Source organism: Canis aureus, chromosome X (genome assembly GCF_053574225.1).
Source record: "Canis aureus isolate CA01 chromosome X, VMU_Caureus_v.1.0, whole genome shotgun sequence".
NCBI classification, from domain to species: domain Eukaryota; kingdom Metazoa; phylum Chordata; class Mammalia; order Carnivora; family Canidae; genus Canis; species Canis aureus.
Window position 1 is genome coordinate 106445940 of NC_135649.1, and position 24373 is coordinate 106470312.

The 24373-nt window shown below is 39.7% G+C and overlaps 1 protein-coding gene across 5 annotated transcripts in view; it reads right to left on the reverse strand.

Annotated features, from left to right (window-relative positions):
- Positions 1-7699: 7699 nt before the first annotated feature.
- PHEX (phosphate regulating endopeptidase X-linked) overlaps positions 7700-24373 on the reverse strand; it is a 209922-nt gene continuing 193248 nt past the window's right edge. For all 5 annotated transcript variants that reach the window (XM_077890216.1, XM_077890213.1, XM_077890215.1 and 2 more), the window contains 4 exons: positions 18947-19012; positions 17842-17946; positions 13585-13661; positions 7700-11050 (listed from right to left, as the gene is read on the reverse strand). In XM_077890216.1, coding sequence (XP_077746342.1) covers positions 10948-11050; positions 13585-13661; positions 17842-17946; positions 18947-19012 — 351 coding nt within the window. In that variant the 3' untranslated portion in view covers positions 7700-10947. The remainder of the gene's footprint in view (positions 11051-13584; positions 13662-17841; positions 17947-18946; positions 19013-24373) is intronic.

A 24373-nucleotide genomic window follows, 5' to 3' on the forward strand; every position in this document is an offset into this window, starting at 1 on the left:
TTGTTGGCAATCTGGATACCCTCTTTCATGAACAAGTTCGTCATCTGCCCAATTTCCTATTGAGTTGCCTGCCTTATTCATTTCTTATTATTATTTTGATTTCACAGCTGAGGGCATTGTAATTATTTCATCGCTTAGCTCTATAAATAGTTTTATCCAGTCCCATTCCCAAAGAACCATGTGTTCACCTCTATTCTATGATCTATTACACTGTTGAAATTGTTATTTACATATCTACTTTTCCTTGCGAATTGTAAAGTAATTTTTTTAATTGTTAAATAATTGGGAGCTAGAACTCTTATTCATCACTGTATTCCGAGCCCTAGAATAGTATCTAGCAAGTGATTCAATAGTTCAATAAATATTTATTCAGTTAACTAATATGCATTTAACACTGTATTCTTCCTAAATTTGTGTTAACTTTTTTAAAAATATTCCTTTGTATAAAGTTTATTCCAGCAAGGCAAACTGTATGAACCAGAACATTCTGCATGTCTCTACGACCCTACAGAAGAACACTACTAGTTGGAAACGAATGAAGACAAGAATCAGAGCACAGAAGTAGAATTTGTTCTGTTTAATAACTATAAGTAACAAGCAATAAAAATCTCATGTAATTGAAAAGAAAAAAATCAAGATCTTAAGAGCTTAATAGAAAAAGCGCATTGATATGTGGGTTATCTACATCAAGAGAAATAAAAAAGCCAAAAGCTAATTAGTAAAGTTAAACAACCAGTCACACTTTTATATATTTGATAGATGCAAATTATCAGTTTAGTTGAAATTAATAACACCTAGAGCTGATAATATTTTACTAAATGGGGCACCTTCTTATATTACCCACCCTTATGCTTGATATTGTAGTTGTTGGCTTACACATCCACCAGAATAGGGCAGGACCCTTTTCTGATCCAGTCCTGTTGTAAAATGATATATGTAACCTTGTTAACAAGCAGTTTGTCATATTTCAAAAGCTTATACAGGCCTCCTTTGAACAAGTAAATTCACTTTTAAGTATTAATTCTAAGGAAAAATCAAGAGGAAAGGAAAAAAACTCTACATATTATTTATCTCTGCATTATTTACAATAGTTAAAAATGAAATCAATAATAAATTTCTAATAATAAAGAAATGACTGAATAAATTATGCCATAGAAATATGAAAGAATATTAAGCTGCCACTAAAATGGAACAGCATGAAGCACCATGAATACATGCCAATACTATCAAATGAAAAATCCTGTGAAATCATTAGGCTCTAAAATTATACCATGTAATTATGTCTGGATCCAGGGAGAAACATGGAAAAGGACATATACAAAAGAAATAATTGGAAATTTTAAGGTAGCAAGATTATGAAGGAGTCTTTTTCTGAAATTTTGTTATTGATCCTTTGGTCACTACTTCTTCCGTGACCCTCCTGGACATGGCCACCATGCTGTCACCTGGATGACTGCAACTGTCTTCCAACTGGTCTTCCTGATTCTTCCCTGCCCATCCACAGTCCATTCTCAACACGGCCAGAATCACCCTGGAAATCATGAATCACATCTTGTCACTTTCCTGCTCAAAAGCCTCCACTGGCTTCCCATCTCACAGAGTGAAAATGAGAGTTCTTACAATGACCCACATGACCATCAACAATCTGAATGCCTGTTTTCATTCTGGCATCATCTTGTTCTATATACTTCCTCACCTCACTCTGCTCTAGCCACACTAGCCTCTTTCCTCTTGCTCCTCAACACCTAAGGGACGATCCTCCCTGAATACTGGGAAGTTTTATTTTATGCCTAAGCCAATCTTATTTTTCCATAGTTATTTTAATAAAACAAGCATCACGAACGTTTCTCCTAAAGATGTATAATTTATCTTCAGAGAATTAATTTAGAGGAATGTATCTCTGTCCACCTTCCAGAGTTGCCTAGGAATATGTCTAGGAGAATGCTAGAGTGGATTTGTCATGAACAGTCCAGAGGAAATTTTTACTTATCAATAAGGGCCAAGAAAGAAAGAAAGAGTGCAGATGGGGTGGGGTGGGAGAGGAGAGTGGGAGGGGAACAAAGGAAGGAAAGAAACTGGCAAATGCACTTAGATCTAGGCTACTGTGGGACTCTTGGGTGGCTGAGGGTTGAGCATCTGCCTTTGGCTCAGGGGCATGATCCCAGGTCCAGAGATCAAGTCCCACATCGGGCTCCCTGCAAGGAGCCTGCTTCTCCCTCTGTCTATGTTTCTACTTCTCTCTCTGTGCCTCTCATGAATAAATAAATAAAATATTTTTAAAAAAAGGTCTAGGCTGGTGTAAGCTAGTTGAGGGGATGGAAGATGAAGTGAGAGGCCCTAACTGCGCTAGAGTCATAAGAAAGACATGCAAAGACCATTTCAGGCAAAGCAGTTAAGGCCCTGAGACTGAGAAGGTAGGAGAAAGCCTAGTAAATTTGAGAAAGGAAAGAAGACCGGTGTAACTAGGCAAAAAGGCAATGGAGACAGGACAATAGAGAAATAGCCAGGTCATGCAGTGCCTTTAGGTCAGCCTAAGTTTGGATTTTATTGTAAATGCTATGGAGAGATCACTGAAGGGTTTTAAAACATAGGAATGACAATGCTTTTATTACAGTATTGTTTGTGAAGTTTGGGGTTAAGGTCACCAAAGCTCTGGATTAATCAAAATGCAATATGACAGCTAGCACCGTGCTTCACGTGTGGTAGGCAAAAGTTACATGATAGTCGGTTTTTCTTTCTCATTCTACAATAAATATTATTTTGTACATATCACCGATGGACCTGGGTGGGGGAGCATCTTCATTATTGGTAGTATTTGTAGAGTAGGTTTAACATGCTGAATGCTTTAAAATGGTTTCATTCAATACTTACAATAAAATTGAGGCACTGAGCTTTCAGTTCCTGAAGAACCATTTATGCTTAAAAAGGCTTTTATTTCTTCCCAACAAACTATGTGCATTAACTCAAACTCAGTCTGCACCATGCCTGTGTGTGTGTGTGTGCAAATGAGAGTTAAAATGTGAATCTCCAAGGACCGAGCTTGGCCCTTGTTGATAAGTAAAAATTTCCTCTGGAACATTCATGACAAATCCACTCTAGCATTCTCCTAAACATATTCCTAGGCAACTCTGGAAGGTGGACAGAGATACATTCCTCTCATCTCAAATGAATTCTCCAAAGACTAAGTTATATGTCTTCAGGAGAAATGGAAAATACCAAATGTTCATGATGCTTGTTTTATTAAAATAACTGTGAAAAAGTAGAACTGGTTTCTGCATAAAACAAAACCTCCCAATATTTAGCAGTTTAAAAAAGAAGCTGTAGGCTCTTTAGTTACAGATATTGCTGGGTAAAGACAATAATTCAGTATAGAACTGTATCTATAGCAGCATTTCTTTCAAAATAAATTTTTGTTATGTTTTCCCATTAGAAAGCAAAATGTAGACTTCCAGTTACTCAGATATCGATCTATACTCCCTCTCACAAAAAAGACACTAAAAATATAAAAAAGGTATAAGCCCACATGGGCAAAAATAATAGATGCCCCTACTAAAAGCAAGTTAAAGCAGCCTGTAGAATACCACAGGCCTCAAGCCTTGGAAGCTCCAAATAAGAGTGAAGGTCAGTAAGCATGATAGGGTTAAAGACAAGGCGACTGCTTGGAAGTCAGTAACTGAAGTCCCATGCTCTCAACTACCCACAGGCAGGGTCACAGAGGCTTTGTTCTCTGGAGAAAGTGACCGGTGGACATTCTGGTTTTAGAAGACTGAACAGAGAGGGCATGGGCAGTCACAGGACTGAACACAGGTAAATTTAGGGAAAATCTATCAACTGAAATGGGGGGATAGCTCAGCCCAGAAATCCAGGACTTAGGGTCATCAAGGTTATATGTTTGCCTAAGGGAGCACTTGGATAAACCTGGATTCAAATCTGGCCCTGCTACTTGCTAGCTAAATACGATCATGGGCAAGTCATTAACTTATAGGTTCCCTTACCTCTAAAATGGGGACAATAGGTATCTGAATGGTTGTAATGATTAGAAAATGAAAATAAATAAAGCATTTAGTGCATACGTGGCACGTGGTACATGTTCGCTGAATGGTGGCTGGCATTATCCATGAAGAGCAGGTTGTAGAGAGCTTTCTGGAGGTCTCAAGATGGAACTACCGTCAAGTACAAACACCTGTAAACTGACTGACTCCTTTCTTCACATTATTTTCTAACAGATGACTCTGGAACATAATGTGAATTCTTTGGTAAGTCACAAGGCAAAATCATGTTTGTGAACATTGTTCCATATGCCCAGTAGAGCATCAGAGAATGGGCTCTGAAGTCAGACAAAACTGACGTTTTTTCTGACTCCTCTAATTACTAATGTGGTGAGTCACATAAGTATTCCTCGCCTGTGAAGTAGAAACAGCAACAATTCTGTGCAAGACTGCTGTGAGGATTGGCTGTAAAGCACGTAAGAGCCTAGTAGAGCACCTAGGATGTGGGGGTTCTCAGGAAATGGAGTCTGTTTTCATCATGAAAGATTACTAGGCCACCCCCCCACACACACACACACACAAATCATTTATAAATGTCAATTGAAAATCTGGTCAATTTTTAAATAAATTAGCTGTGGGCTTATTTTTTTCATTCATCAAATGTCAATGGGGTAGGAGGATTGTGTGACTGTAAGCAAGGTACTGATTCCACTAACTCCTGAATCAGTTTGGAAATTGGCAGGGTGTACTTCTAAATGGTAAACTAGATGTCTCTTCTTGCTTAGGACATCTGCAGACATTTCAGCCCACCTGCCAGCATAAATGATACTGTCTTTCAGGTAGCTTTTACATTGGGGATTGCAACTTAATCACTCAGTTCTTCGTTCTCTGTAAAATGGATCTCAAGCCAGAATTGAGATCGTGGCTCGTATTTGGGCACTCGTCTTTGTTTCTTGGACTCTGAGCCTCAATTTGTCTTTCAAGTGGAGAAAGCATAAAATAAGAATATGAAGAATAACTTCTCATCTCATGATGGAAAAGTAAAACAACTTTCATCTAAATTCTCTAAAAATACTAGAAAACATAGCACAAGATTTGATTTCATAGGATATTTTATTTACTGTCTCAATGGGATATACTTTAAAAGCTTAGAACATTTGTCTATCTATAGCATAGCCACACAATCTTATATTCTGTTATCTTCCTAATTGAGGCAATTAACAAAACAAAATACACATTCAAATGAAACATGTATCTAAGCCATTCAGAAATAATTAAAATTATAGATCAGGTTTTCTTTCACTGATCACAAATTATGGTAATGCTTTTGTGGTGCTCATTTCCGGGCTCACTTTGGTGTGTTTATTAAAGCACGGTATTGTCAGATCACAGGGAGTATCTCATTTTCATTTTCATATCTCCAATTCTAAAGGGGATTAAATTATCCAATTAAGCTGTTAATTAAAAAGACTCCTACAGAATAAACTGCAGGCTACCGATGGCATTTTAAAATTTTCATTGTGCTGTGCCCAAAAGCAATTTCCCAGAATTCAGATGACCTCAAAGTTACTGTCCCGTATTTCACTTTAGAAGGTGCAGCCAGGATTGCCAGCTGACAGCAAAACCCATTTCCTCTTCTTTCCAGGCACACAGCTGGCCTATCTATCCCAGCTTCCCTGCAGTTAGGTTTAGCCACATGACTGAGCTCTAGCCAATGGAGTATGAGCAGAGGTGACATAGACAATTCCTGGGACCAGACCAAACCTTCCACTCAGGATCTTCCATGGCCTCTTCCCCTCCACCAGCTTCTTGTCAGATGAGCCTGTATTCGATCATGTTGAAAATGGCTGAATCACATGTGGAAGGAACCTGGGTCCCTAAATCACCAACTGGAAGAGAGAGGCTCACTGACCATTAATACCCATTTTGTATGCAATGAAAACAAGAAATAAACTTAAATTGGGTTAAGCCATTAAGATAATGTTTCAACAGCTAGTGTGATCTTAATTTACAAAACACTGAACTTGAGGGACGTGCAAATACCTCAGACCTAACAGGAAATATTCGCCTTCATCAAATTTTGATCAGGTCCACTTAGATATATACCTAACAATTGAATCAGACTCATACTTCTTGTGTCTCATAAACTCTATCATACAGACCATAGCGTGAGAAATTCTAGACCCCTTGGCTCCATTTCCCCAAAGTCCCTCCTTCGTGTCCGCACCCCGGAGCTCGCTCATAAACTGCCATTTCTGTACATCTGTCACTGCCCCCTACGTAAGAATTTTTATTTCGAGAATCAGCTCAGAAACTAGAGCAAACTCTCTAAGAGGAATGCTAACAGGCCACACTCAGTCACTTATTACCCACCAATTCTGTAACCCGTCTGGTAGCCCTCTCCTTCCTGTACATAGTCCCTACGGCACACCAGCTACAAACCAGTACTTCTCCGGATCTTAGAACATATCAGTGTGGTTCCTTTTTAAGATTTTATTTATTCATTCATCACACACACACACACAGAGAGAGAGAGAGAGAGAGAGAGAGAGAGGCAGAGACACAGGCAGAGGGAGAAGCAGGCTCCATGCAGGGGGCCTGACATGGGACTCGATCCTGAGACCCCAGGATCAGGCCCTGGGCTGAAGGCGGCACTGAACTGCTGAGCCACCTGGGCTGTCCCAGAAAAGATGTTTAAGGTTATCAATAGGGGACTCTACTTACCCTACCAGCCTAACCTCAAGATGCTCCCATAGAATAGTATGAATTCTGTGGTATGCCTCTAGATCTGTCTGGACTCAGGCAAGACAGACAGGCTTGCATTGTCGTGCATCACTCATTGTCCAAAGGTCACTGGGGGATACAAAATCCCAGGCTGCTGCAGTTCTCTAAGTGTGCCTGGGGCAAAGAGGCTCCAGCAGCATGAGCGCAGCTATCCTAGAGAGCCATGGCCACTTAGAGAAGCACATAGAAGGTGAGGTTAGGGTGCTCAGGAAAGGGGACTAGCTGGGATTTGGACAGAGAGAGAGAGCACGGACAGCATCCACCAGAGGAGAGTCGAGCAATTCCTTTTCTATGCACCAAACCATAACCCAATCTCCTTGATACCACCACACTTGCCACAAAGCAGGGTGATTCCAACAGTTTATGTATCTGTCTCCCACGTAAGACCAGACTGCTCACGGAGGCCCAGGGACAGCATATAATGTGCTTAAATACAGCTAGTTCCATGATATAATCGAAAAGGTGTTCAGTTATGCTGTGTTGATTGAGTGACTGACTATAAATGGACGAGGTTGTTAAAGAAAGGTGAGAGCGCACAGAGATTCTTTGGCCTGATACTAACTGTAATGCTCACTGTCACTTTTATAAGACCAGCCCTATTGTGGCTGATAATTCCTTCAGAAGCCTCCCTTTTCCTCAAGAGTAATATTCCTGCATAAGCAATAAACCACATCTGCTGACTCATATTCTGGAAGAAAATACAATGACCACCTCGCAAATCTCTCAGTGTCTACAAAGTCACTGCATTCAAATCCCACTTTCCTAAACCAAGGAACCAGGGGTGCGGTGCGTTGTGTACTTTTTGGACAAATAGCACTGTCTAAAACACAACTGAGCATGTTAACAGATACGATCGATTCTAATATTTTTTTAAAAGAGAGGAAACATACATACGTACGTACATAAAAATAAAAAGAGAAGAGACAAAATCTTCAACCTTTTATTGTCCTTAAAATGGTTATTCACATTGTTTCACAAGTAGGAGAAGAAAATATAATGACCGTTTAGATAGAAAACGCATCACGCAAGAACACCTTTCTTCAAACCAGTGGGGGCACTGCCACTGGTGATGACAATGTCGCCGCATGACACAATCATATTCTTCCCTCACTTAGTATGCAACTGCGACATTATGTTAAAAATATCAGAGATGAAGCCTATCAAATGCTAAGTGATTATAGAAATACCAAGAGAATAAATGTACTTAGACATGGGGTTGATCTAAGGGATGAAGGTTAATGCAGAGCTCAGCAGCCCAAAGAACAAAGACGCTGCCTTTCCTGATTCTGGGATACTTGACAAAGCAATTTCAAACCTCTCTCCACTTCTCTGGCATGAGCATCACCCGTGTGGTGAGCCATCATTCCTTGTTGCTTTCTAGCGATGCTCCAGGGCTAAAGAAGATAAAATTTATGTGCTATGCTTTAAGCTCCATTGAGGAAAGGCACTGAATAAACTTCAGGATAATTTACGAATCCCGAGGCTGCATTAGTCATGTCCAAGTCTGTCTCATAAAAGGGAAAAAATGGGAATAGGAGGCCAGTGCTGTGTGGTTGGTGAAAAGCTGAACAAACTTGGGGCAATGGTGATCAGCTCAAATAATAACACTTAATAGACCTAAAATCCTTGACTAATCTGGAGAATTTTCCAAAAAAACCTACTCCTTCCAACACCCAGACAAGAGTTCACTGGCGGAACATCTGGTATGTGAATCAGAGAAGTGTGTTATTGGCAGTCCTGGTCTGTGATCCAATACCCCATTTCCGTTTAATTTACCATAATTATTTTTGTAAGACTTTATGGCTCTGCTCCAGGGAATGTGCTGAGCAAGCGCTGCCCAAATCCTGTTTTCTCTCCAGCGGCATATTGAGGCCAGCTTCTCCCTACTTTTGTACCTCTCCTTCCACTGGCATTTCACCTTCTTCCCTCCACCACTTAATCAGCGACTGCTTCCTTTAGCCATCAGTGTGGAAGGAACATGAGTGTCATCTGAAATTTAAACATGAGGTGTATTTGGAAATCCCAACCCCACCAGAAAATTGTTCTAGCTAGTAGCAATGATTTGGGCTTATTTTGTGTCGATAATGGCCATTGTATCTTATCTACAACTTTCAGGGTAACTGACTTCGGTCAAGTAAAGTTAATCAGGACAAGGTAGCCACATCATTCAGAAACTACAGGGCCCCAGCTGATCATCAACCAGCTGTCCTCAACCAACAACCAACTGAGTGACTCCCATTTCCAGAGCCCTAATTAGATGCTTGTATCAAACACTTTCTCTGACCTGCAGGAATGTGTTTATTTGGAGTTTAGAAAGAGAAATCTAGAAGGAAAATGCCATTCAAATAAGCATAAGAAAGCGCAGCTGGTTTTGACTGTCCAAGTGCCAGGATAAAACAAGGAGTATCTTGTATGTCTCAACCAAATCAGGATGATTCTTTCAGAGAAAAAGCATGTACACTCCCAGCAGCTCAACCCTAATTCCACTTGCTTTTAAAAACACGAATGAAGGTTGCATTAAGCCTTTGTTTAAAAAAAGGAGGAAAACTGTAGCTGCCCTTTAAAAGTTTGCTCGTTTGGATAGGACGGAGTCCAGGGGAAAATCGCTCTCCTCTAAAGCAGTGTGACTGCTGTCTTCATGATGGGACCCCTGCATTTTTCTCCCTTTCAAAGTTCCCATGGTTACAAAGGACATGGCACACACTTACCTTTAACAAAATAAAATAAAAAAGGACAACAAATCACAGGGGTGCAAAACAGCCTCCTATGGTTAGTCTGCATTTGTCCTTTCACTTTTGAGATTTTCCTATCGGCCCACTTAACCCAAACTGCATATGTGATGAATAATGCAGAGGGAGGACAGCTATTTTAAGAAACTGGAAATGCCAGGTAACCACTTTCAGGCCATTACGATTTTATCCTACACACACACTAATGAGAGATGGAGGAGGTCACTTGAAAGCATAAAGTCCTGAGGATCAAAACCCTAGTCCTGCTCTTCCTTACAGACCCTTTACAAGGCTCGGACAGTGAAAATTATGTTTCTTTGGACTATGCAGGGAATTTTTAATTTAATCAATAGATTTGAAAATATCCTCAATCCAGAAATTTTTCAAAAAGCTTTTTTCCAAAGAGAAGTAGCATTAGCTGAGCCAAAACACAAGGGTACTTTGCATCCACCTCAACATGGTATTTGTTCCTTGGCGCTAAAGGGGAATGAAAGCCATACATCCCTAACGGAGAATTAGAATTTCACTTTCTCAATGCCCGCTTATTTCAGAAACAGAAGAATGCACATATATCAGGGTAATGAGACAAGTAAGAATTGAACTAAAGAAAAGTGTCTGGCAGACAGAATCACTGAGGCTTGGGAAGAAGAGATCAAATGGTGGAGATTTCATCTTCTAGGGTCCCTACCATTGCGTGACTAGAAGTTTTGACTCCTTCTGGCCTTAAAGACACATCCTTTTTCCTTTTTTCTACTTGATAAACAGAAACCCTTCCTCAAGGGCCCTTTTGGCCAGCTTTGTTCATGCTGACTTGAACAGGGCAATCAGCTACATCAGATACAAGCTGTGAGATGCACTTTCATCCCAACAGACTGCAAAACCAAAGGCAAAAAATTGTAAAACGAAACTCCAACACATTTCTAACTTAACTACCACAGAGTGAATAAACGCTGGGAATGACGATCCATAAAACCTCGCATTGCGTTCTGCAGAGCGGTAAGGCCTACCAGGTACCCAGGAACATGTCTTCATCACCGACAGGTACAGATTTAATAGACTCAGTTTTGTTCTGGATACATTCTACTTAGGGCCCTTGCAAAGCTGTGGCTTAAAATGGTCTGTACCACTTCACTGTCTACACACTAAAAATGGACAAGAGAAACAATTCAGCAGATAATGTTCTAACAAAAGTAGCCTAGGGATTTATTTTTGTTGGTTTGGTTTTGTGAAGAAACATACTTGCTTGGTTCACTTCTCATATTCCATTTCTTAAGCCCTACCATTTGAGTATATTGTTTAAACCCAACCAACACCCAAATAATGGAAGATGCACTGAAAACAGGAGTCCTCGGAGGAATAGAGGCTGAAGGTAGTGGTGATGAGGGCTCAGTGTGGCCTCTACTGGCACCGTACGGCTCTCTGGATGGCATAAACCAGCGGTCCGGCTACCAGAGTCGGCAGGAGTCCATGCCTCTGTTCATCGTGGAATTAGATGGACAGTTAAAGGCTTTCTGGAATTCTTCAAAGTTGCTAACTGCACCATTGACCCTGAAAAAGATAGGTCACAGCCCATGTCATTTAATTCTTCTATATCAACAGGTTCTGGATAAAACTGTAGCAGCCTATTGCTCACAGGGATGTTGCATTCATTTCATCTGTTTATAGGAGAGACAACTGAAGCCAAAAATGGAGAAGTAAATTTCCAAAGAAATTCACAGAGCTGAGATTAGAACCAGCCCTTCCTGAATGCCTGGCATTTGCTCTTATTAATCTTCCCTACACCCTCAAATTCCTATATACAGTAGGACTTACAATTCTTATAAGTCATGTATATGATTGCATAGTCTTGTAAATTTACAGATTCCTATAAAATGTAGGATTAACCAATATTTAGGCTTTCTCATTTTTTTTACTTTTTATGGAAGGTATGACTGATATAAGTGCACACACTTGAAATGTAAGGCTCATCAATTTCGTTCATGTGTATATATCCATGTTACCACCACCCAGATCAAGACATGGGATATTTCTAGCACCTAGAAGGCTCCACTGTGTGCCCTACGAGTAGGACCTCCAAGGATAACTACTAGTCTGACCTCCATTGCCAGAGATTAGTTTTGCCTGTTTTTGAACTTCATATGAATGGAATCACACAGTATAGTATGCACACTCTGTCGTTTCTGGCTTCTTTCACTCAATATTTTATGTTTGTAAGATTCATGCATGCTCTTGCTATCTTTATCTTTCAAGACCTCATTCGATCTACAAAAACACTTTTGCTTAATTCCTATTATGTTTAAAGATTCACATTTACCTAGAATTTGGTCCACACAACAAACTAATGAATGGTGTGTACTCGTTATTGATGAGTAATGCTTTACTGCAGTTAGTTCCAAATTCTGGTGTTCTTGCAAGTTCCCTGACTGCAGTAAAGACTGTGGATTCCTACTCAGCACTTTAATTGGCAGTGGTATTTCCATTGTGTGATTCCTACTGTACTCAAAATCTATAGTTACTGCAGACATCACTAACAAGCCAGCAAAAACTGCCCCCTCATCTATTTCTTATTCAACTGCATGTTCAAAGGTTTGACTAGAGACTCAGCATTCTTCGTTACTATTTCTTCCCTAATGACTTTGTCACCCATGGGCATTTGAAGGAATACACTGGCCTGTATTCAAACCTCTTGGGTTTTAGCTGGGATGTATGAGTAGGAATGCATATTTCATAGCGTGATTCACCCTGGGCAAATGTTAAAGAGAATTTAGCTGATAATTAGTTAAGTACATTCTGCAAATTATCAGCTAAAATCCAACATTCCAGGCAACTAGTCAGTAAGAGGAAATTAGTTTCTAAAATCTTATCTGTTACGTAATTAATCTACTGTGTGGTTTCATCTGCACCAGTCACTGGTGGGAGCATATCTGGGTCCATTAGAGACTGTCAGCACTTTTTTGACAGTTTAGCCCAGTGGGGGAGAATTTTCTAACACAGTGATTAGGTTTTTATGCTATTGGGTAATTTAGAGCCAGTATCTGAAGCATTTCTAAAGCAAGGTTTTAGGAATAAGATTTTTAAATATAGGAGAAATTTTAGATGATTTTCCTGCACTGTGCTGATGGATTCAATAAACATAAAGCTATCCAGATATAACATGTTCAAAGCAAAGAATCAATCAATAAAAATTATTACAGTTCTTGTATTTCCCATTATAATTCTCTCTGACCCCAACTGTAAAAAATCTCCCTCAAACTGTGCTAGGAACCTAGCACTGGGTAAGTATACTAACCTTAATTTTATTTTTACTTATTATTTTGTACATTCTGACAATTACATAAGATTGTAATTCATAATCCTTTTCCCTTCACATGAAGTAACTGTTGCAAAAAATGATTCAAACTAAAGGCTAAAACACAGTTTTGACTTCAGATACGAATTCTAATAGCTAAATATCACCATACATCCTCTTTTGTGTTCAGAGCTATTCAGAAAGCAGTACTCATTCATGTCTGCCAGTTGGCTGCATGAAAGAACAAGAGGCATTAAATAGGATATTCTATAACACAAAATAAACCAGAGCTCTATGTGTTTTAAGGCACAGTATGTGAGCTCTCATCCTTGTCTAAGGAAAGAGACAATTTTGGCCTCCACACTAAAAGTAGGTGTTTGGATAAATCAAATATTTCAGTTTACTGAGCACCCATGGACTGGTGCCTTTCAAAAACTGGAAGATAATAAATGCGAATTAATACTAAAGCTATCATTTGGATTCTAAACTACCTTTGGAGTCTTATACTATCTCATGGATCCCTTGAGATAACACTGGACTAGAGGTATGCATGAATGTCTACTGCAGAAATTTTTTTGAGAGAATTCTGACTAAACTAGCTTCCTACTAATGAAAGAAAAGATGCTCTGTTTCTGTTTGGCCAGATACTTCTGTCTGCAAAATGGAGATATCGCTGTTCACAATACAGGCTTTTGTTCAGATCTCCTATCTAGTATAGCACTGGGATGGCTGAGTCGGGGAGGAGGTGGGAGATGCATAGGTAAAAATTAGGGTCACCATTCTGCCCATTTACCTAAACTGCGGGGGGCTGTGAGCACCAATTTGGATTTGTTCTCGGGCAGCTTCTGGTCTGTAGGAATTGCACCTCACCTAGAAGAGAAAAGCATCCCAATAATTATGTTTCCTTTTCAGTTACACACTTTCTACCACTTTAACTGCTGCAAATTATATCGAAGAGTAATTTTAGACTCAGTGGATGACAAACAGTTTTGGTAGATCAGATAAAACCTTCATCAGTAGCAACATCTATTATTCTAATCCCCAGGGTAGAAGGTTTTATTGTTGTGCATAATTCCACAATTTGAGTAAATCAGGAAGGTTTCCAGGCAAATTTCTTTAATCTAGAGAATAGTGTATATGCCCAGGAATCAGACAATGTATTAACCCAAATGATATAATGCTTGGAATATATTGCCCTTATCAAAGTCAATCATACTCACTCGAACAGGAAAAACCGAATTGAGGATAGTCATGAGAAGTTAGTATTCTGCAACCTAAGTGCCTTGTTTGCCTCACCCTAATAAGTGATAGATGGCACATTCTTGTGGAAGTTTTAAAAACCTAGCAGAAGTTTCAAGTGTCTTAAGAACAATCTAAGATGCCACAGGAAGGTCCACTGGACATTTCCTTATCTCACTTTCCTCCTCTGATGGTGAACATGTAAACACGTGCTGAGATAAAGGCTCCAGCACCCAAGTCCTTGAGAAATAACCACGAGTGGAGCTCCACCGTCAACTGGTCAGACAGGGAGCAGAACCACAAAAGAAATTGTCCGTGTATTGTTTGTTCCTGCCCTGGAACTGACTTAATCCTGACTTAAAATGTGTCTGGAAACATGACATAGTCTTGAAATGCGAAAAGAACTAGGAGACACGAGATGATGGGGGGAATTCCAAGTGCAGGAGAACATGGAAGGAAAGACCTATCTGAGGGCAGCCTGGGTGGCTCAGTGATTTAGCGCCGCCTTCAGCCCAGGGTATGATCCTGGAGTCCCGGGATCGAGTCCCGCGTCAAGCTCCCTGCATGGGGCCTGCTTCTCCCTCTGCCTGTGTCTCTGCCTCTCTCTCTCCCTCTCTCTCTCTCTCTCATAAATAAATAAAATCTTTTAAAAAAACAAAGACCTATCTGAGAGAGAAGAAAAAGCAAGGCATTCAGTGTGGCTGGACTGTGGGGTGCGTAATGGGCAGCAATGGCAGACCAGCGGGGAGAGAGGATGGTGCCAGAGTTCTGAAGCCTTGAGCAACAAGCTAAAGAACTTAAACTATATTTAAACATGCTGTTTGAGCAAGAAAATGATAAAATCCTGTTTTTAAAAGAATCATCTGGCAGGGGTGCATAGAGGAAATAAGAGTCTAGTTTGAAGAGTATTTATGGGGCCTCAGGAAGGTTCTCAATGAGTGGCCACTAAATAGATATAAACAGGAATGGAGAGAAGTAGGATAAGGAGAATATTCTGAGGGAAAAAATTAACAGGTCATGGAAACTATGGGGACATACAAAGCAGAAAAGGTGATATAATGCTACTGCTTTTGATGAAGATAAACCATCGAAGTGGGACTGTGAAGATGCTTTTGTAATGTGATTCCTTCATTTCCTCAGAAGCTAGTAGCCAAGATGAAGTTGTTTCTGGCATTTGTTATTACCTCGTTTTTTCTTGTGTTATTTCTTCTTATATTCCTACGTGATTATAAAGTATTGTTATAGTACTGTCTTTGCTTCATAAATCATTTAAGAGACTTCTGAAAACACACTCTGGTTATGACTATTTTCTTAGTATCTTCTCAGGAGGGAAAATAACTTTACTCCCTATAGGCAGACTTATTCCAATGACCAAAAGACTGAAAATCCCCTTCTTCTGTCTGTAGGAAAACCTTCAAGATAAATTTCTCATTAGTAACATAAAATAGATTTCCATTTTTTCCCAAATCTCTTTGTTTTAAAATAAATCAGATATGCTTAGGAATTTTATTTGAAGACATTTCAAAAACTATGAAGGTAATGTTGCTACCAGTTAGTCTACTTTACTAAAGTACAAAAAGATTTTGTGGACTAGGATATAACTAAGATGAGCTTTGATTAAGTAAAAAACAACGGACATTGTACTTTGTCCTCTAAATCAAGGGTCAGCAAACTTTTTCTGTCAAAGGGCACACATTAAGTATTTTAGGCTTTGCAGATCAGAAGGTCTCTGTGTCAACTACTCAATTCTGCCCGTAGCACAAAACTGGCCACCTGTAACACAAAGGAAAGAGCATGGCTTTTTTCCAATAAAATAGTTTTTTACAAAAATGGACAGGAGACCATATTTGGCCCATGGGTCTTGGTTTGCCAACCCCTGCTCTAGAAAATTCTAACTATATTATGTTTGTTTGTTTGTTTGTTTGAGTTATCTGGCCCGGTACTGACCGCCTCCCCCCAAAAGTCTCCTTAACTGAAACTGTTCCTTAGTCTTATCCTTTTGAAGCAATTCATCTAAAAATGTCAAGTGTCTTCAGTGTACCCAGCCTCTCTGCTGGATGCTATGGAGATACATAAGAAATATAAGGATCCAGAAGATGAGCTATGGAGATAAGAGTCCTCAACATTTTTAGAATAATCAAGGACTCAACTGCATAGTAATGAAGAGAAGTGAAAAGGAGTTGGAGATTCAAAAAAGAGAGAGAAAGAAAGAACCTGAGTCCTTGGGGAAGTTTGTGGAAAATGTGGAGGAGGGGGAACTTGAGATGGAGCCTGAAAGACAGATAGGATTAAATAATCTGAGGGGGAGGAGTATGAAGGAGGTCACATTATACAAGGAAAATCAAAAGCAAAGCCCCAGGATAGTAATAGGCATAACACTGCAGGGTGGACGTGAGGACACCTGCCTGGCTAAGGGCGAGTCTGGTAGAACTGCAGCAACTCAGAGCTGGTTGCATAGACTCGGATAAGACTGGACGGAACTATGAGAGCCAGCTGCACATGTTTGGCCTCGATGTGATAGGCACTTGGGAGTCACTGCAGTTCCCTCAGCAGGTCAGTTATGAAATAAGACTGGTATTTCAGGGGCATGTAAGACAGTGGTGGAAAGATGCCAAAGTCAGAAAAACATGCCCTCAGGCTGTTGGGATAATACAGAGTAGAAGAGATTTAAGAGCTAGTCTACAGACAATTAAGGGAATGAGGAAGAAGAGAAGATGAATTTAAAGAGAGGTTAAAAGGATGAAACACCTAGCTTTGGGAACCCATGTCATAAAAATAAGGATAAACAAATGAAGTAAGACCAAAGAATCTAGATATTCTAACCAGGAAGACCCAAAGACCAGGGATGTGTTGACAGCAACAGGAAAACTAAAAAAGAAGGTCATTTTGGTGACTCCAGTTTCACTGATGTCATGTTGATAAATCATTGATTTAGTGTTGTCATATCAGCTTTAAAAAAGAAAAGATCTCAGAAAGGTGAGAATCCTTTAGCCAGACTCAACCAAAGATATGGGAAGGAATCAACTTATCGAGGAGCCAATGCAAAGACTGAGCAAAGGAAGGTTGTGCTGGTAACAACCATGGTCTTATAGATACACCTTTGCCCGCTATGAAGCCATGCATTAGAACCTTCTTTGAACCATCCCTGGCTGCTTTGAAAATGAGGCCTTCACATTGGTGACATAAGCCAGTGCAATAACCAATAGCAACAAAGAATTAGCACTTGCCTCATTAGCCAGAGACTTGAGCTCAGAATTATATCTTTTTGAGTATACATCCTTTTTCAATTTCTGCTCAGAAAACCCATTAAACTCACAAAAGGGTGATACAATTCTCCTTGCTTTTGTTGTTTTCATCTTTCACAGTCTTCACATACTCATTTGGCCATGAAAAACACAGCCTTTAGGGCCCCCCCCCAGGTTGAAAGTGGTGGGATAGTATTTTGCAAAATAAAGGTGAAAAACAGCAAAAGGCAAGGCCATGAGAGCCAAAGAACAAATTGCTAGAAATGGTTATAAAGTGTAATACATACTTTAAGAAGTCAGCATAAATTAAAGAAATATCAAGTGGGTTATGGTAGGGCTTGTAACCCACTTGATAAACAACATCAATAAACCCTGACTTAATCAGTTAATTAATTATGTTCCATAGAACATTAAGAAGGTGAAAAGTATCCTCAAGATAAGCAGCAAGATAAAATTTTAGCTACAATCAAAGTTATACCACTAACCTTCTGTTCTAAACCTTTGACCATGGGAGCAAGCCAAAGTCCCACATTTCATCTCTGATGCCCCTTCATTGGTTTACTCACATGAGCATAACTCAGGAAGAAGAGCTGGTTGTTGTTGAAGATGATGCCCGGTAGGAGAGGCTCCTCAACTCCCTGCCTCTTGTCATTTATCCATTTCCGGTAAGCCTGGTGAGAGAAGCAGAAGGGATGATCCTCTGCAATGATTGTTTTCCTCTTTTCTCACCCAGAGCAGAGATCCTAAATACATCCTCCACCATGTATAAAATGCATCCTGTCACGTTTTCCTTTAACAAAACCAACCCCTGGAAATGCAAATCAATGTTGTGTTGCTTAACAGTGAGGCAGGTTCACCTGCAAAAAGATTTTTACACTCAATAGATACAAAAGCAGCTGGGCCAAAGCATTCACATGTTAAACTACCCCCCCCAAAAAAGCTGTTTGTTTTCTAACACAATAGCAAGAACTATGGAAATAAATTTTGGGGTCAATATATTGGGGCCAATTTTTTATTTTTCCAAATAAAAGGGAGAACTATCATCTTCAATCACCATCATTTTATGAAATGTGTGTTAACCAGAATACAGAAGGAGGTAACCTCAGAACAACAGCCTGGTCTTTACATTAAATGCATTTACCTTTATGAAAATCTGTCCACATCATCCTCATTTCTTGTTTAACCAAGGACCAGAGGATGATGAAAACTTTACTATGGACTCTTACCTGGCCCGCTATATGAGAACCACCTGCCTCTGGCCACAGTTGAGAAGTTTGGTATTTTAAGAGAAAATTGCAAGGGCTATCGAGACAGAGTACTCCAGGAAAACTCATATGAACGTAGCCCCAAGGAGATTTCTGTAGCATGCTTTGATATTACTGTGAATGCATCTACTGGAAACTATCCTTTAAATACATGATTCTTAACAACAAATATTATTCTTTAAGGTGACTTTATACCCCAAAAAGAGAAAAAAGAAAAAAATGCAGCTCTATTCATATAATACAGTATGACAGAGTCAATGTGAAAATATAATTCTATTTACAGAAATTCACAGAATTGACAGAAATCTAACTCCTCAAGAATATGTCTGCAGTGTAAATTGAGGTGCACCCACATGGCATTCTATAGTTTAATTTTAAAAATCACAGCAAATGCTGCAGTGCATACCCTAAAAGCTTCCCGTAGACCTCCATTATCAGCAATATTTTCTCCCAGGGTCCGCTTCCCCTTCACCTAACAAGAAGAAAAAGAAAGAGTGTTTTTCAGCCAACTATCATTCAGCAAGAGACATAAATATGATAGCAAGAAAAAGTGCCATATTTTAAAGAGAAAATTACATTCAATAAATCACAGGTAGTCATAATATATTGTGAGATGGCAAACGAACTCCAGCAAGGTGCTCCTGAATATAATAATTTCTATTTTATTATGCTACGCATTTCTTTCTCACCCACCTCTGTATTCTCACCAATTTAGCCAGCTCCAATAAAATGTTAACAATATTCTGAGTGACGCTGGTTTAATGGAGAAAAAGTAGAAATGTCAATACACAGATTACTTTCTCTGATTAATTCATATAATTTGAGTATTCTTTTCAGTGTGCTTGTATTTCCAGACATTTACCATCCACACAGGAACAAAACTTCACCAACCATCAACATTTTACCTTCAGCAACTTCCATAAAAAATTAAAAGGAGGATAGTTCTCATGGGAGACAAAAATCAGACAGAAGTAGCACAGGCCACAAGGTCAAGGTCTGCAATGTGTAGGATAACCAGCCAAGCATGGTGAAGAAATTCCTCTAAACACCTAAAGATTGTTTCTGAAATCCCTAAATAGGCTGGGACAAAAAATACTCCAAACCAATATAGCCCACAAGCCAGAATCAACCTGCTACTTGTTTTAATACAGGATATAGAGTGAAACTGGACTTTACATTTTTCAATGGCTGGGGTGGGGGGATCAAAAGAAGGGAAATATTTTGTGGTATATGGAAATCACATGAAATTCAAATTCGGTGTCCATAATTCAAGTTTGAGGGCAATACAGCCATGCCCGTTCATGTACATATTGTCTGTGGCTGCTCTCTTGCTACAGCAGCAGAGCTGAGGAGTTGCCACAAAGACCTATGGCCCACAAAACCGAAACTCCATACAGTCTGGCCCTCTGAAGACAAAGTTTGTCAATCCCTACATAAGAGGCAGAATAATGCCCACCCCTCAAACCCATCAAAGATATCCTAAATTCCTAGATGTCCTAAATTCCTGGAACCCATGGAAAGGTTATCTTATGTGGCAAAGGAATTCTTAAAATATGATTAAGTAAAGGACCCTGAGACTTTAGCCTGCCTTATCCAGGTGGGTCCAATGTAACTAGAAAGGTCCACGTAAATAGAGGAAAAGGAGGTCAAGAGAGGGTGTCAGAGTGATGCAATGTGAGCTGTGACCAGCCATTGCTGGCTCTGAAGAAAGAAGGGGCCATGAGCCAAGGCATGTGGCCAGCCTCTAAAAGCTAGGGATAGCAACAAAATAGATTCTCCCCTAGAGCAGCTAGTAAAAAAAAAAAGCAGCTCTGCTTACACCTTGACTTTAGCCCATTGAGACCTGAGTGCGACACACAGAACTGTATAAATCAGTGTTTGTGGGACACCTGGGTAGCTCAGCGGTTGAACGTCTGTCTTTGGCTCAGGTCATGATCCTGGGGTCCTGAGATTGAGTCCCACGCCAGGTTCTCCGCAGGGAGCCCCTCTCTCTCTCTCTCTCTCTTTCTCTCTCTCTCTCGAATAAATAAATAAAATCTTTTTTAAAAAACAGTGTTTGTGTTCTTTCAAGTCATTAATTTTGTGGTGATTTGTGATAGCAGCAACATGAAATCTATACACTCTGCTCTAAACTTTAAATCCATGGATCCTACCTACCCACTCTTGACTTTTAAACTAGCCCAAGTATCAAGTAATACCACAAGTAATATCACCCAGGTATCAAGTAATACCAATGGATAAAAACAAAGTGATTGCAAAAAACATTTCTTTCTGCAATCACCCAGAATGCTTCTGTCCCCCAAAGTTCCCACTCCTGCTTTCACATACATTCTTTCTTTTATGACAATCCCACAAGGTAAGTGCTGTTACCACCACCCTTGCCTAACAAAGTGGGAAAGAAAAGCTCAGATAGTGGAACAGATGTTGTCAGTATTACACCAGAACCCTTTTTTCCACCAACACTGAGCACCTATTACTATGACTGCTACAAGCTCAAAAGATTAAGCTTAGCTTAGGGGAGCTGCGTCACCGAAGATTCCTGGGAGGTGATCCCCTACCTACCTCTCAGCAACTGACCAATGTGCACTTAGAACTGTCTAGCCTCTTACTCACCACAATTTCTGTGGTGCGATTCAGGCTCCAAAACCTTCTATGGGATCAGGCTGAGGCTAAACTCCTGAAACCAGCATGTTTTCCTCATCCTCTTATAGGTTTCTCCTGAAACTGCTTCCTAAATAAGTCACCTAAGAAACCCCTTCTTGGGTTTTGCTTCCAGTGAACCTTCCCTAAGAGTGATTAAATGAAGCACCCACATTTCACAGGGATTCAAACCCAAGCAGTTTGTCTCCAGAGTCTGGTAATATGCTAGCTTCTCAAGTCAAGACTGCTCTTGACTCCTGTGCTTCTATTTATATCCACTCACACTCGAATTTAATCTCCTTCCTGGTTCCTCTAAGTTTTATCAAAATTGGAGGTTTGGAGAATAGCCTCGCCCCTCTGGGTCCTCCCACTCTAGAGCACCTCAGTAGACCATATTGGCCATAGGTTTGCCTCTCAAGACTCAGGAGCTGCTAACAGTCTGCTGTGGCACTCTACTGGAGCTCTCTCCAGTTCACTGCAAAGGATTCAGGCATAGAGGACCAACATCCCCAAACAGAGCCAGAAAATAAAGCACAGTCCTTTATATCCACAAAGGAAGCCACTCTCTTTTCTCTGGGAACAAGACTAAAGCTGTTTTCTGACAGTTGATTGGATTGATGCCAACACAGGCATCCCCTTTCTATCATCCTTGTGACAAAGCACACATTTGCTGGTAGTTTCGGTATCTGACATTTTAGCTCAAATGGATGCTGTAGAATAGTCTTCCCACCAACACACCATCTAGGAGTAAAATGAACTTAAAATAAGAGAATGACAGCATGATATGGAGGGAAGAATATAGATCTTGGAGTCACACCAATCTAAATTCTAATCTAGACTCTACTATGGGTTTTATCTCTTTGAGCCTCAGTTTTCTTATACATAAATGGGCCAGCAATATGTACACCTTTGAGAACCAGTATGAGGATTAAATTTGTTTCAGATAACTGAAAAGTCTACCGCCCAAGTCTGCATATAACAATCATCAGGAAATATGCATTCCCTTCATCCAAGAAAACTGTTCTAATAGTGCTTTTTGTTCGGTTTGTTTTTTTCCAGCCCCAAAGTCTTTGGCTTTGTTTTTCCCTAGGATGGGGTGCCTTTGAGTATACCACAAAGTAGTAATAATATTAGCTATGATGCATTGCATGTCAGACACTATGATGCTGGTCCTGTACCCAATTTCAGTCATTTAATTCTTTAAACAAATGACTGAGTTCAGAAAGAGTGACCTATTTCACAGATGAAGACTCTGAGATTCAGGAATGTTAAGCAACTGTCCCAAATTCACAAAACTTGTAATTGGTTGAATCAAGATTTGAACCTCTGTCTGACTCTAGAACCCCTCCTCTATGCTTTTCTTGAAGCAAAATATATTCAAGATGTATTTTCACAATTTGATAGTCTTTGAATTGAAAACAGATAAGCAGAAGCACCTATTTCAGGTCTTCTCATGACATAGTTGTAGATCTTTTAAAAATATATGGGTAGAGACATGGCTTTCCAGAACAGTGATGAAAGAGCTAGAGATACTATTCAAGGATATAGCCTCTGGTTTCTCTGCCTGGACAAGGAGTGGTGTTCCTGGTGTTCAATATGGTTGAAGAATCAGGAAGACCGTCAGTTCTATGTGGTCTCTTGCTTCTTTTTTTTTTTAATTTTTATTTATTTATGATAGTCACAGAGAGAGAGAGAGAGAGGCAGAGACATAGGCAGAGGGAGAAGCAGGCTCCATGCACCGGGAGCCTGATGTGGGATTTGATCCCAGGTCTCCAGGATCGCGCCCTGGGCCAAAGGCAGGCGCCAAACCGCTGTGCCACCCAGGGATCCCCAGGTCTCTTGCTTCTGTTACATGCTGTCCCCTTGACTACACAAATTAGGAGCATAGTGTGTGCCTGTGTATTTTAGAGTAAAGGCTTCCTGCAGATCCATATCCTACCAACAATTCTTCATTATTGGTCTCTTATTGTCAGATCCAACAAGAGAAATCTACTTCTATTTTTAAGATTTTATTCATTCATTCATTCATTCATTCATTCATTCATTCATGAGAGACATAGAGAGAGAGGCAGAGATATAGGCAGAGGGAGAAGGAGACTCCCTGTGGGGAGCCTGATGTGGGACTCCATCCCAGGACCCCAGGATCACGACCTGAGCGAAAGGCAGAGCTCAACTAGTGAGCCACCCAGTTCCTAAGACATCTATTTCTTGTAATTATGAAAGCAGGGGCAGCAAATGCAATAAAAAAAGAACTACAAGAAAATATTAATAGTAGGGAGAGGGCATGAAAACCTGATCAAACCAACAAAATAAGGAAAACAAAAAAGAAGTAAAAATAATTTGCAGGAAATAAAATATATAGTGAAAACTATACAATTGTATTGGAAAACTTAAAATGAGCCAAACAGATAAAAAGACATATCATGTTCTTGAACAAGAAGACTATATCATAAAAATGCCAATTCCATACACTGAATATTATTTACCTTAGAATCCCAATGGGATTTTCTTTGGGGGACAGGGTGATAATAGGTAATATGATCTTGGACCATATACAGAAGTATATTTGCCTGAGAATGGCCAAGCACATAAAGGAAGAAAAGTGAGGGAAAGCTTGTATTGACAGATACCAGAACAATCCATATATCCATGGTAATGAGACCTTGGTGTAGAAACCAACAAACAGACCAGCAGAATAGAATACACAATCTAAAAATGGATGTCAATATATAGGAGATTTCTAAAATTTGACAAACATTCAATTCAGTGAGAAAAAATGTCTTTTAGTCAATGATATTGGATCAATTGGCTATCCTTTTGGAAGAAAAGTGAACTCTCACATTAAACCCCATAAAAAAATGTTTTACATGCAGGAAGATTCAAATGTAAAATAACAACAAAAACCTTTCCAGAAGAGCCAAGAGGCTATATATATGATATAGAATGGAAATGCAGAAACTATTTTTTAAGAGAAATAGGTATCTTTGGCTCTATAGAAATGTTTACTTTTCGTATGTCAAAAGATGCCATACATAAAGTCCAATGGATGCATAATATATCTGGGAGAAAACACTGTAATGTGAAGGACAAAATTTTAACATCTGTAATATTTTTTAAAGTTCTCATATATTGGTGAGAAAATAACTGAATAAGTAAATGCTCCTTCATGTATCACTGGTGGGAATATGAATAT